The sequence below is a fragment of the Rhinoraja longicauda genome, chromosome 2 (assembly GCF_053455715.1).
Source record: "Rhinoraja longicauda isolate Sanriku21f chromosome 2, sRhiLon1.1, whole genome shotgun sequence".
In the NCBI taxonomy this organism is placed as follows: domain Eukaryota; kingdom Metazoa; phylum Chordata; class Chondrichthyes; order Rajiformes; family Arhynchobatidae; genus Rhinoraja; species Rhinoraja longicauda.
Window position 1 is genome coordinate 60,073,903 of NC_135954.1, and position 15,163 is coordinate 60,089,065.

The window sequence follows — 15,163 nt, forward strand, 5'->3', positions numbered from 1 at the left end:
ACACGAAAGGAAAGTAATGGATCAGGGGATTTAGTTCAATAAACTATTTCACCACACATCTCAGTCAATTGCCTCGCTTACTCTCTAAAATGTGCATTAAAGATCCCACACCATTGTTTTTAGGATGAGCTGGGGAGTTACCATTAGTGTCTTTGCCAATATGTGCCCCTCAAATATTAGACTCTCTGATTTTATCATGTTTTCGGTGGAAACCTAATTTATAAATTGGTTGATGTTTCTCCTAACTTACTAAAGTTGCTTTAAAACTACTTCATTGGATGTGACATACATTGAGAGTCTCTGGGGTTGTAATAGTGGATATAGAAATACAAGAGTTATGGTTTTATTCTGTCTTTCTAGTCAGAAGAAAGTTCACCTTCAAACACTACGTGAGCAGTCTGAAGTCCAGAAAATGACTCCACGAGAGAGGATGAGACTTCGAAAATTGCAGAATGCAGACGAGAAAGCTAAGAAATTGAAGTATGTGCAAAAATGCAGCATTCATTTTGTTTGAGGAGGCGAAGCACTTAGTATTTAGAAATGTTAATTATTTGTTTTGTATCCTCGCCATATCAAGTGATATGAAGATTATATATGACCTTGGATCAACAATAACAAACCTCAGCATATGGATCCTTCTCATAATTCATTCAAAAATGACAATTTAATTAACCAATATTTCTTAAATCTTGGTAATCTCAAGAGAGGGGAATATTGAACTTTGGCATCAGCACCACATGCATAGCAGTGAGCCACTACAGAATAGTAAAAATGCATCAGCCACTGATTATGCTTTATTAAAATGCTGGGATGTGAGTATAACTATTGGCCAAAACTCTCACTGCCCACCCACTACCACAATCATACATGAAAAGAAAGAAATGGAGAACGATTTTTCTCCCAACATTACCTGATGTTCTTTATTCCTCTCAATATTTTTAAAAATCTAACTGATTATTGACCAAGTTACATGACAAGAATGCTCAATTTTTCTATTATGTATGAATATCAGGTTGGACCTTCTACCTACATTTTTGTTTTAATGTCCCACGGTGTTTAACTTTGAGCTTAGATGATTATGCCTTGATTATTTTATCCAAAGCCCCAATATCACTCCCATCATAAGTTTGAAAACTATGGTAAATCACATTACTGTGTTTTTATCCCCAATAAGAATAAATACAAATTCCTTTGCCATCCAGACAATAGTTATGACTCAGTGCGTCATGCTTTGCTTCTTGAATCACAAGGCTTTCCTCTGAAGTCCATTCAAGAGGCTTCACCATGAAAGTCGAGGCTGACATTGCATTTCAACACTAAGGTAGTGCAGTGCTGATAGAAGTAACATTTCCTGGATGAATTATTAAGCTGAGATCTTCTTTGACTTCCCATATGAATGTTTTTAAATCCTTTGAAGTGGTAAATTCTCCTCAGTGTCCTGTAGCCAAAACATATTCCTTAATCAAAGCCATGTACTCTGCATATGCGTCAATAAACATGAGTTGAAAAATAACTTGTTTCGATATATTTACTTTCACATAAATTCTGTAAGAGCAAATTTTATCCTGTATCTCAAAATTTTAGTTAGTGATTTGTTAATTCAGTAAGGATGAACATACATACTGAATAGCTGTAAAGCAGAGGTCACTTTTTTGGCTTCAGTCTGGAAATTCAGCTGAGTAATTTCAGGTATGAATAATCCTCGTGCCCAAAGATGATTTTTCCACTGAGATGCTGTCTTCTGTTTCTTCCCCGCATTCACTCCCTTCCCAAGGCTTTCATTGCCTATTTCATCTCTCAACCCCTGACCATAGCCCTGCCTGTAATCCCAGCAACAAACCATGCTACTGAGCTGCAAGCTTTAGTTCTTAATATATATAAATCACTTGGTCAATGAGCCAAGCATGACCAGCGACTGGGTCAGTTGTAAGCACCTTTCTGCCATATATTATTTGGCAGCACTACAATTTTTACAGTATCATATTACGCTGATAACATGGTTGAAAGCATCCATCATTTTTATGGTCAGTTATATTGCCAGACTATTTGAACTCTGTACTGTCCGCTCCTTAGAGATTCATAAATGGAAGTATGAGTAGTGTTACAATCGATGATTTGTTGGTGCAGTTAAATTTCTTGATCATTATATTTCAATATATGTATCTAGAATTATGTGAGCAACAATAATCTGGCCTGTTTTGTTCCTTCTATATTTTGTTCTTTATTCAGATAAAGTTTGAATTTTATTGGCATAATACCCATATTCATTAGGTTCAATCAATTGAGTAGGTATTGTTGGTTTTTCATTGATTGCATGGTGCAAAGAACTGACTTTTTCCATTTCATACCAATAGGAAACTGGCTGAGGAGAAATATCAGGAAAATCATCAGCGCATGCAGCAACTGAGGAATCTCAATTTTCAACAAGTCAGTGTAGATGTTCTGCATGTAAGTTGGTATGAAGTTGGTGGGGTTTAATCCACCCAATGCAATTTCTGTCATCCTCCTTATAGGGATTGTAAATACATTTGTTTCAGTGATGTTAGCAAAGATATTTTGGTGAGCATTAAAATATCAATACGTGTATCTAAAACTGACTGGTTAGCTTGCAACAAAAGCTTTTTGTGACACGTGACAATAAACCAAACTGAACTAAAACAAACTGGGCAACAATTAACTGTGGGTGTCTAATTTTGGCAGAAATAGAAAAGTTGATACCTAAATTTATTTCAGTTTTATCTGAATCTATTTAAGTTTTATCTGAATCTAGCAGATCCAGAATGATCAAATATGTTATATTGTTAATATTTTTAATTATGCAGTGAATCATGGCTCTAAATGGCAGGGAGTTGGTGGAATATTGAGGAGAATTAATGATGCAGATGACCCTAAAGTAGGTGATATCATAGATAGGGAAGATGGTCATCAACATTTACAGCAGGATCTTGATCAGTTGGGCAAATGGGCTGAGGAATGGTTAATGGAGTTTAATGCACATAAACGTGAGATATTATATTTTGAGAAGTCAAACCAGGGCAGACCTACAGAGTGAATGGCAGGGCCCTGGGGAGTGTTGTACAGCAGAAGGATCTAGGGGGAATGCAGGTACATAGTTCCTTGAAAGAGGCATCACAGGTATATCGAGTGGTCAAGAAAGCTTTCGGTCCATTGGCTTTTGGTCCATTCTGTCCATTCATCCGTCAGGGTATTGACTATAGAAGTTGGGATTTTATGTTACAGTTGTACAAAACATTGGTGAGGCCACATTTGGAGTATTGTGGTCAATTTTGGTGGCTCTGCTATCGGAATGATGTTGTTAAGCGGGAAAGAGTACAGAGAAGATTTACCAGGATGTTGCCAGGACTTGAGGGCCTGAGCGCCAAAGAGAGTTTAGGCAGGCTAGGCCATTATTCGTTGGAGCATTGGAGAATGGGGGCTGATCTTATGGAGGTGTATAGGATCATGAGGGGGAAAGATAGAGTAGATGCTCAGCCTTTTACCCAAAATAAAGGAATCATGAACCAGAGGACATAGGTTTAAGTTGAGAGGAGAAAAATTGATTAGGAACCAGAGGAACAACTTTTTCTCACAGAGGGTGGTGCGTATTTGGAGCAAGATGCCAAAGAAATTAGTTGAGATAGGTACTATAGCAACTTTTAAGACATTTGGACAGGTACATGGATAGGAAAGGTTTAACGGGACAAGGGGCAAATGCGGCCAGTTGGGACTAGTGTAGATGGGGTACCTTGGTCAGCATGGGTAAGTTGGGCTGAACGGCAGATTCATGCTGTGTGATGCTAATTGTTTTTAAGACAGTGGTTGTTGGAGTTCTGGAACCCACTGCCTGAGAATGCGGTAGAAGCATGAACTTTCAAGTAGAGTCAGTAGTGTTTTGTCGTCTGTGTCCCAGATATTACAAATGCACTGTAAAGGATCTTGTACAGGCCAATGACATGGCACTAAAATTTGCTCGCTATTGGAAAATAGTTGTGATGACGCGAAATAATAATAGAAAATTAAATTCTTACTTGCAGCAGCCCAACAGAATATGTAAACATAGTACACTGTAAATAATATAATAAACGAGAGAGAGAAAAGAGTTGAGTTTATATATACACATACTCACAAATACACACACATATGTACGGTATATGTGTGTATGTATGTGTGTGTGTGTGTGTGTATGTATGTAAATGTTTGTGTGTGTGTGTATGTATAAGTGTGTGTATATATGTATGCGTGTATATTTGTGTGTGCACATATGTGTGCGCGTGCTTCTGTGTGTGTGTTTATGTATATATATAAAGGAAGACAGTCAGAATGTATTAAAATGTCCCTTTTTAGTATTTTTTTTAAACTTAATTTGCTCTTAAATGTAATAAATGCTTTAGATTCAATAGCAACTTGAGATATTGCATTGACAGAATATAATTATTTTTGTTTTAAAGAAAGATATTTTAGCTCAGGAAAAACAAGCTTAATTGCTGATCTGTGCAAACTAGCTTCCATTAGTTACACCTGTAAAGTTTTTGAACTTTTTAAATATTTGTGGAAATCTACAAAAGTATAAGGAAGATCGTTTCCATCAAACTGGTCCGTTGCGTTATTGTCAAACATGTTTAATTGTCATACATACTGAATCGAAGCAATGAAATTCCTACTTGCTGCAGCAGAACACTAAGCACAGTACTCAATAGATAACACAATAAGACAAACAAAAAAAGTTCAATAAGTAGAATAAAACAGTGTTAGTGCAAAGCAACACAAAAGCCCGAAGTCCTTTGTGCAACCAAGACAGTTCATAGTTGGAAGTTTAGATGGAGTTGGGTGTTCAATAGCCTGATGGCTGTTGGAAAGAAGCTGTTTCTGAATCTGCAGGCCATGATTTTCAGACTGAAGTGAAAATGAGTGTATGGTCAGTGTAATGGCAACTTCAGTCTTTTCCAGTAAACTCTTTTCTAATTGCCATTACTAAAAAGGGAATGAGAGTAATCGATTTTGACGCAAACCCCACCAGAGATGTTTTTTTCCAGTTTAATTCGTTGTTTATTGAAGTAGTTGTACAAACAAGGAGATGAACAGATCAGGCTGTACTTATTTTGCATACAAGTCGTAGCTGGCTGCTCTGCTCACAGCTCTCGTTGCAGGTCTGGTAAGAACTGTATCCTCTCTCAGCTCCCTGTGTCTAACTCAGTACAGTACAGTACAGAACTTTATTGTCATTCGGTACAGATACCGAACGAAATTGCATTTCCAGCAGTCACAGAACACAACAAAAAAGAAAGGAACACAGGACACACGACCCCAAGACAAACATCCATCACAGTGACTCCAAACACCCCCTCACTGTGATGGAAGGCAACAAAACTTCCACTCTCTTTCCCCCACGCCCACGGACAGGCAGCTCGACCCCTACCGAGGCGACCGACACGCACAGCCCCCGCAATGGGATGGAAGGCCCCGCGGCCGAGCCGCACCGGGCACTGAAACGTCCCGCGGCCGAGCCGCGCCGGCGATGTTAAGTCCAGCGGCCGAGCCGCGCCGGGCGATGGAAGGCCCCGCGGCCGAGCCGCACCGGGCGCTGCTAAGTCCTGCGGCCGAGCCACGCCGGCGATGTTAAGTCCCGCGGCCGAGCCACGCTGGCGATGTTAAGTCCAGCGGCCGAGCCGCGCCGGGCGCTGAACCGATGGAAGGCCCCGCGGCCGAGCCGCACCGAGCGCTGAAACGTCCCGCGGCCGTACCGGGCGATGTAAGGCCCCGCGGGACGTTTCAGCGTAACTCCTTCCAGTCCTTGTATCCATAGATATACCACCTAGTTCTGGCTTCTCCCAGTCCGTTATGCCCATATATGTATTCATTTAACAGCCCCCAAGTGTCCAAAATAATACGGCAAGATATATCTAAACAAAATAATATAATATACTAACAGCAGCTAGTCCAAACACAAATGGCTCCTACAGTCAGGGTGGGGTGAAACCTTGATGGTGCTGGCTGTCTATTTGAGGCAATGCCCCCTATAGACCCCTTTGATGGTGGAGAGGTCAGTGCCTATGATGGACCACGCAGTATCCACCATTTTATGGAATCTCATTCATTCCTGGGCAATCGAGTTCCTGAACTAGTCAATATTCTCTACCATACACCTGTAAAAATTCAAGAGAGTATTGATCGAAATATCATATTTTCACAATCTTCTAAGGAAAAGAGGCATTGATAGGCTTTCTGGTGGCATCATTGTGCTGGATCCAGGACAGATCTTCAGAGATATGCACACCCAGGAACTTGAAGTTGATGGCTCCCTCCACCACCGACAGGTTCACCGAGCTGTAATTGATGAACAACAACCTGACACATGTGTTTTTATTATCCAAGTGGACCAGTGCAGAATGGAGAGCCAGCAAGATTGCATCCCCCCCCATTGATCTATTGTGGTGGTAAGCAAACAGAAGTGGGTCCAGGTTCTTGTTGATGAAGGAGTCGATATACTGTATACCATAAGCAACCTCTCAAAGCACTTCATCACCATGGATGTTAGTGCTACCAGTCGGTAGTCATTAAGACATATCACCTTGCTCTTATTAGGCCCTTTTGATGGGTCTTATTTAGACCCTTTAATAATTAATGCACTTTTAAAGCAGGTGGGAACCTCGGACCTCAGTAATGAGTGGTTGAAGATGTCTGCTAAACTCCAGCCAGTTGGTTCACCTGGTTTTTGAGAATGCGACCAGGTACACAATCAGGTCCACATGCTTTCCGAAGGGTCACTTCCATAAACGATCAGACATCGGCCTCGGTGACTGAGATTACAACACCATTGGGGACTGTGGGGACCCGGGAAGGCCCTTCAAGCAGATCTCCTGGTTCACCCAAGGCTTCTGGCTGGGAAACACTTGGATGATTTTGATGGGAAGACATTCCTCTGAACATCTCTTTATGAAGACGGTAATAATTGTGGTGTATTCATTCAGGTCAATCATTGAATCCCTGAACGTCGCCCAGTCTGCCGACTCCAAGTCATCCTAGAGTCATTCCTCTGCCTCCCCTGACCAGCTCTGTGCAGTCATCACCGCTGGGGCTGTGTACCTCAGTCGCTGCCTATATACAGGATTAGGGAACAAAGCCAGGTGATTGGATTTCCCAAAGTGAGGGCGAGGGATGGAGCAACAGGCAACTTTGACGGTGGAATAATAGTGGTTGAGGGTGCGACCCTCTGATGCTGCAGGACACGTGCTGGTGGTAGTTTGGAATTTACTTCTTCAAACCAACCTCGTTGAAGTTCCCAGCTATGATAGAAAAGGCTTTGGGGTACGCTCTCTGGTGTTTGTTGACCACCACAGTGTGCAGCTCCTCCAGTGCTAAAAAAACATCTGTCTGCGGTCATGATTATAGAGGTGAATTCCCTCGGTAAATAGAGATAGAAAGGATGGCTCCACTGCCAGGTATTCCAGGGGCATAGAACAGGACTGCTATGTCTGAGGCAGAGCCTTCACTCCTCCCTTTCTTCAATGCCTCCGTTCACTCTATGTAATGAATGGAGAAACCTTCTGGCTGGAAGACAGAGTCTGGGGAGCTGGGGGTCTGAAACTGAAACTGAAACATGTCTCTGTGAAACAGAGCACACAGCATTTCCTCATCTTTCTTTGATAAAACAGCCTTGCCTTTATGTCCTCAGCCTTATTTTCTAAGGACTGTACGTTAACCAGTAGAATGGTGGGGGTGTCGTAAACACTGTGCTTCAGTTGCACTTGCTAGCTGTTCTGTTGACCACATTTCCAGACACAATGTGGAGGTCTGCTTTGTGTTTTCAAGCATTGTATTCACTGCAAGTGTGATCCCACACGAGGTTGGGTATTACCCAGCCATAGGGAATTCCCTTACGTTCAGTAACTCCGTTACCCTCGAGAGATTGGAAGAGCACTTATCCATTTAAATGGCCAAGCAGCTTGTCTGTTACAGCACTGATTTAATCTGGTTCTTTTAGCCAAATAAATTCTGAATTGTTATATTTGATCGTGTCCTGCTGTGCTGTATGCAAAATGTCATCACAGTACATCACCATTCTTTTTGTAGAATCTGACATACGGTTTACAAACACCATATGTACAGTAAACTCTCAGATAAGGTACGAAAGCAAGAAGTCCATTGAGAAAAGCTGATCTATTAATTTCCAATTGCACCCAGTAATATAGCAAAAGCTCCCGATCGGTACCAATTAGACTTTCCATGTTCCTGCTATTACTCATCCTCAACTGTTAGAAATGTTCTTCTCTGCAAGGAATCTGTGCAACTTCCTGGTGAAGCATTTCTGGGAATTCTACACTTTATACTTGGAAAAGAAAATATCAGCTTTAAAAAATCAATCCAATGTACAATTCCACTTTTTGGTGTTATCTTTTATATCCAGATCTCCCTTCCATGTCCTCAACAATTTATTCAATTAGGTGAACACAAAATTGTTTTAAATTTCTAAAGCTCAATTTCCTCTAACCTTGAATCCTTTTGTTAAAAAATAGCCATTATTTCTCTGTTGATAATGAAGACCCTGGAAAAAAAAAAACAATCTTACTGTAATGTCCTTCCCAATTCTTTGTTGTCTCTGTTGATTTTTGAAAATAGTGAAGATAGGGTCTTTGATTCTCGTCTATTCAGGTGATTCAACCCATGAAAGAAGGATAGGAAAAGTGAATGATCAAAGTCAGGGGAGGATACATCATTAGCTGCACATAACTGTGGCATGATTTGGGAGGACAATTGTTCCCATTGCTTCTTGATATGGTTTAATCTTGACCCTAAATCTCATATTCTTTGAGGTGCTAATCTATCTCTCTTCTTAATATCTCAGTCATATATCTGAATGATAAGTTTGTCTGACTTCAAGCTACTAAAACCTTTTGGAAATTAAATTCACTGCATAAATGTCACTGTTACCATTTTTCTAGCAGTACAGTTTAAAATGCCATCCATATCTCCAGATTGCAGGTCTTGCTTATTTATCATACATGAGCCCAGGATACCTTTATTGTTCCATACCCTCCTTGGTTTTACTGATGTATATTGAGTCTGGAGGTTTCATAGATTTTATGGGTCATGGAATCATCAACATTCAATGCACAGAAGGGCACCATTTGACCCATCATATAATTTCCTGTTGAAAAGTGTTTACCTGGTCCAAACCGTCATCCCAGCTCAAGGTTCATAGCCTTGTAGGTTAGTCCACAGTTTTAGTTTTGCCTCCACACCCTTTCAAGTTATTTCTGGCCTTCTTCCCCCACTTCTCAAAGTATTTCAACGTCAAAGTATTTCTTCTTCAGTTTTTCTCTCACTATTCCATCAGTTATGTAAAGTGTGCTCTGCAGTTATTCACTTCTCCCCAAGGAAAATATATTTCTTGGACCTAAAAGCGTAAAATTGCTCATCCATTTTCAATACCACATATATATGGCTTATTTTTCAATGTATCTGAACAGCTTGCAATTTGTTTATCAGGATGGCTAAATATCTTACATTATTTGAACTGCATTTCTGAGGCAAGTAGAAAAAACTCCACAACACACCTGGGTTGTAGATGTATCCTACAAAGTGACGTGCAGTAGCTATAAAACACCATGGTGATATGCTTTGAGCTAATCAGTGCCTTTTCATTTGTCTGAATGCGTTTAATCTCTTTAACATCAATAGATTTCTGCAATCGGGACTTTTAAATATGGTTTATTGTTTTTAATCAGTGAGGTTACATTTGCTGTTAGCTATTTCTGCGGAACAGATTGGAAGGTTAATACATTTGGTTATATTGTGTGAGTGGGCATCAAATAACATTTTTATGTCAGTTTTGTAACTTCTGGAAAGAAGATTTACATTTCTTTATTACCTTTAATTTCCTCGGGTTGGCTGGAAATGCTCTATGGCCAATGGAGCACTTTTGAAGTCGATGATGAAAACTTGGAAATGCATCAGGCAATTCTATCAATAAAAAGATCCCACAAAAAAACAATAAAACAATCAATTGTTTATTAATGATATTGGTCGAAGGATAAATATGGTTGGAGAGAATGGGCTAATTCATCCGTTATTCTTCATATATTGTGATAGTGTACCAGTCTCTGAGTGCTGATTTGGAGTGTTAGCTAAGGTTTTGTTCTCGAGTTTCCAGAATGAATTTAGTAGCTTTGTTGCATCTGAAGAGGTGTGGAAGTTTGAATAATTTGTACGTCTATGGATGATTGCTAAATCCACCGTCTCACTTCATGAAGTACTCTGGTAGATTTGCAGTTCCCACTTTGACCTCATCTGTCATCTCAGAGCCCACACAATTTGAGTGGAAACAAGTTGTCCTTGACCTCGAGGGACTGCCTAAGAAAGAAACAGCAGAAAACTATTTGTTTTAAACAAATGAAAGAATTTCAAGGTTTTCCCAATGGCAAAATGTACCTAATAGCTTGAAACTGGGCCCAAAATGATTCAATGATATTGGCCTGCAAACGCTTGCATGGCTGTTTCCCAGTGATCACAGCATTCATTTTGCTTTGGTTGGTGGGAGTAAGTTGGAGACAACTAACATGGATCTGATCAGAGAATGTTTGCAGTTGTATGGTCATTGACTTGGATCCATGAACTTAGGAGGAAAGATTTTATTAAGTACAGTAACAAAGCAATGTTAGCACATATTAGTTTTTGACTTTCAGGATAACTGTCCTGATTTTCAGTGAAGACTATTGGTGGCTTATCCAGCAGATTCCCTCAAAATTATTAAAGTAAAACAGAGTGAAATAAAGCTATGTAGAAATAGCAACAGAGTAACATATACAAACTCAGTAAAATCAACCACAGGTCTACTCATTTATTGTCATAACTATTCCCCCACCTTGAATCTTTATTGCCTTGCCAAATCTTAATTGTCTTGTCCATCCCATTATGTCATGGAAATAAAATTGCATGAAACTTCCAACATCATTTGTGATTCACATTTGCATGCTCATCTTTAAAATATATTAACTCCTCAAACACTTGGGCCTTCATTGTGTTCACTAATATAGAGTAGAGATGGGGAGGAGTGGGTGCCAGGAGAGTTTTAAATGCTCTGAATACTCATGTTAGAAAGGTGAAAAGTCAACAGAACCCCTTTCCTACTCAATATCTTTTGAACTTCCCGAAAGATACGCAAGGACATCAGAATTACCTTTTATAAGTTGTTTAAAAGTCACACTGTAATCAGAGGAGGAGGAGGAGGTGTAGGGTGAGCAAGGGCTTAAATTCCTCATTAATCTTCACGCCTCCGCATGTCATGCAGCACATTGCAGGGCAATAGTGCCGATCGTGATGTGGCTGTGGGACAAGAATGTTTGAAACTGCTTATCCATTCTTTGTTTCATGCGGAAAACCAGCTGCCTTTCCCTGAAATCATTGCAGTGATTGGCAACCCATCATTCTAGTAATTGCAGTACAAATCAGCATCATTACATTGCATCTGCACCAACAATTTAGCCTGTTAATTCTGAACAAGATATCATAAAATTACAAACCATTTCACAGAACTGGAACAAACAAGCCTGATATCTAACTGATTCCAGTGTTAGCACTGTTCCCAAACCACCTTCCACCTTACATCATTTCATCTAATCAACATAAGTATTATTCCCAGAAGGACACAAAATTCTGGACAAATTATCTGCTATCAAACCCCATCTCGCCTATGTCAACCTATTACCTGCCACACTTTGTCCTGTCTCTCCCCTACGTTATCTCCCCCCACCCCCCACAACCAGTCTGAAGAAGCGTCCCGACCCGAATCTTCACCTACCATCTCCAAGTTTGTGGATGACACAAAGCTGGGTGGCAGTGTGAGCTGCGAGGAGGATGCTATGAGGTTGCAGGGTGACTTGGATAGGTTGGGTGAGTGGACAGATGCATGGCAGATGCAGTATAATGTGGGTAAATGTGAAATTATCCACTTTGGAGGCAAGAACAAGAAGACAAATAGTGTCAGATTAGGAAAAGGGGAGGTACAACAAGACCTGGGTGTCCTTGTACATCAGTCACTGAAAGTAAGCATGCAGGTACAGCAGGCAGTGAAGAAAGCAAATGGCATGTTGGCCTTCATAGTGAGAGGATTTGAGTTTATGAGCAAGGAAGTCCTACTGCAATTGTACAGGGCTCTGAGACTGTACCTGGAGTATTGTGTGCAGTTTTGGTCTCCTAATTTGAGGAAGGACATTCTTGCTATTGAGAGAGTGCAGTGTGGGTTCAACAGGTTAATTCCCAGGATGGTGGGACTGACATATGATGAAAGAATGAATCGACTGGGTTTATATTCACTGGAATTTAGAAGGATGAGAGGGGATTTTATAGAAACAGAATTCATAAGTGATTGGACAGGCTAGATGTAGGGAAACTGTTCCCGATGTTGGCGGAGTCCAGAACCAGGGGTCACAGTTTAAGAATAATGGGTAGGCCATTTGGGACTGAGATGGGGAAAAACCTTTTCACTCAGAGAGTTGTGAATCTGTGGAATTCTTTGCCACAGAAGGCAGTGGAGGCCAATTCACTGGATGTATTCAAGAGAGAGTTAGATATAGCTCTTGGGGCTGACGGAATCAAGGGATTATGGGGGGAAAAGTAGGAACGGAGAACTGATTCTGGATGATCAGCCATGATCATATTGAATGGCTGTGCTGGCTCAAAGGGCCAAATGGACTACTCCTGCACCTACATTCTATGTTTCCATCTATATTCACAAATGCTGCTGAATTACTCCAGCACTTTGTGTTCTTTTGTATATTAAAACCATTTGTGTATTTATGTCCTTTGTTTCTACATCTAAGCATTTATTCCCCTCTCCCTCATTTATTTATCTAACTTTCCCAGTATTATTTCAATTTCTGGCCAATATTTATTCCTCAGTCAACATCAGTAGAGATTTGCTGTTCATCATCACAATGCTATTGCTGGGAACCTGTTGTGCAGAAAGTGTCTTGTTTTTTTGAGGCTCGAGAAATTCAAATGGTTGAGCTAGCTCTCGGAATTTGGATGAGTTGTCACAGTTTTCTTAGTAAGTTGATGTCGTGAACTGTGTCAATGACCGTTTGACATGAGTCCAGACATATACTTCGCCCTTTATCCAATTTATTTGCTGACAGAGTTGTCAACAGGGAACTGTTAAATTATCCCCTTGAACTTCCTCCAGGAAAAGCCTCGGTACAATACTTGCTTTTGACTTCCCACTTGTAATGGTGCAACAGATGTATTTATTGATTTGGCTACATGTCAGCAGAGACTCAACTAATTGTACACTCATCTCTGAGGCAGAAGGTTGTGGGTTCAAGTCTGAACCTCAGGCTTGTGTTACTGTGCTGTTATCGATTGCATCGTTCAGTTGAGATGTTACACTGAGGACTCCTATGTTCTCTTGGTGGATGATAAAGATTCAGTGAAACTGTTTTGAAGAGCAGGGAAGGTATCCCTGTTCACTATTAAACTTCAACCACCATCAGCAAAATAGATTATCTGGTTATTATAGTGCATTTTACAGGAGTTTGTTGTGTGCAAAGTGATCGCCCCATTTCTTAAATTACAATAGAGACTATGGCATTTTGGGCCGTCTTGTAAGACATGAAAGGCATTTTGGAAACAAAAGTTATTCCTTTTTTTGATAATATAATTAGCAGTACAAGCACAGGAGAATACAGCATTCAATTTGCTTGTTCAATTAATATATTAGATATCGAGCTGTAGAACCTTATCCTCGATCTCACATAGTTGAAGTCAATAGAACTAGATTGTGTGCATGCAGAGTTCAGTGTTCATATAGTACAAAAAAACTAGGGGAACTCCGTAGGTTAGGCAGCATCTGTGGAGGCAGGGGAATGGTTGACATTTCAGGTCGAGACCCTGCATCATCCCTCTGCCTCCCCAGCTGCTGCTTGATCTGCTGAGCTCCTCTGGCAGGTTGTTTTTTGCATCCACAGTCTCCTGTGTCTGCAATGTTACAGAGGAGGAGATAAGACTTTTCTTTGCCTTCCATCACAGTGATGGTGTGCCTGGAGGAATCACTGTGATGGTTGTCTCTGTTAAACTTATGCAATTGTGTGCCTTGCGCTCTTTATTGTTTATGACTGCATGGTAACAACAATTTCATTCAAATTTATTTTTGAATGACAATAAAAGCAATTTGATTTGATTTGATCTTTGCGTGTTTAGCATCGGCTACTGCTAGCATAAACATCTGTTCTCTGAGGATTAATCACAAATAGACCTCTTGAAAAATAACATACCTACTAGATTGGCATACAGTTTTAGCATGTCTACTTCTTTCTACCTTTTTGTGCTTTAGAAGTAAAAAGATATATTGCTTTTTAATTTGTGCTCTACACATGACTAAACAGGATAAATGCCGAGAGCACTAACCTCTAGATCTATTCCAATATCACCTTTAGTTAATTCCTCTCTAATTATAACATGCATAGATCCATACATAGCAGTGTGCTCTGTAATGTTGATCTGTAGATTTTATCCATTTGTCAATAAGTTGCTATGCTCAACACTCCCCCCGCCCCCCCCCCCCCACCTTTGCTAACGCCTCGGCATTAATCACTTTTTGTGTTGGCTAAATTCCCAAACTCTGCTTACTTTGCAAACACCTTTGACCTTTGATCTTTGTCATTTAAGAAACTTCTTAGAATCTACCTATTTGACTCAGACATTTGTTGTACACTTTAATTTTTCCTTACAAAAGTTAATGGACCCAAGGTCATAGCTTGGTTTCTCCATCCGCAAATTGAGTATTTCCAATTGTCTGTTTTGTTTCTATTATCTCCTAAAGTGACTCACCACCAATTTTGTTTTAAATAATTAGGCCCTTGAAGGAGGATCATAGAATTAATGCATCATGGAAGGAGATTTTTGAACTCATTAGATCTGTGCTGGTTGTATGCCGGAGCAATCCAGCTTGTCCCATCTCCTGCATTCACCTTCGATTCCTGCAGTTTTCTTCCCCTTTCAAGTACTTATCCAGGCCCCATTTGATTGCTGTGATTAAATCTTCCTCCATTACCTACTGCCAGTAAATTCCAGATTCTAACCACATGCTAAGTATAAATGCTTTTCCTGAGTATAAAAGCTTTTGGTTCTTTTGCCAATTATTTACTCTATCTTCTAATTGTTTAGTTTC

At 40.2% G+C, this 15,163-nt stretch overlaps 1 protein-coding gene across 1 annotated transcript in view; it reads left to right on the top strand.

Annotated features, from left to right (window-relative positions):
* The window catches only part of nek11 (NIMA-related kinase 11), a 240,266-nt gene that overhangs the window by 144,033 nt on the left and 81,070 nt on the right, over positions 1-15,163 (top strand). Inside the window, exons 10-11 of the mRNA XM_078419768.1 lie at positions 361-480; positions 2,355-2,448. Coding sequence (XP_078275894.1) covers positions 361-480; positions 2,355-2,448 — 214 coding nt within the window. The remainder of the gene's footprint in view (positions 1-360; positions 481-2,354; positions 2,449-15,163) is intronic.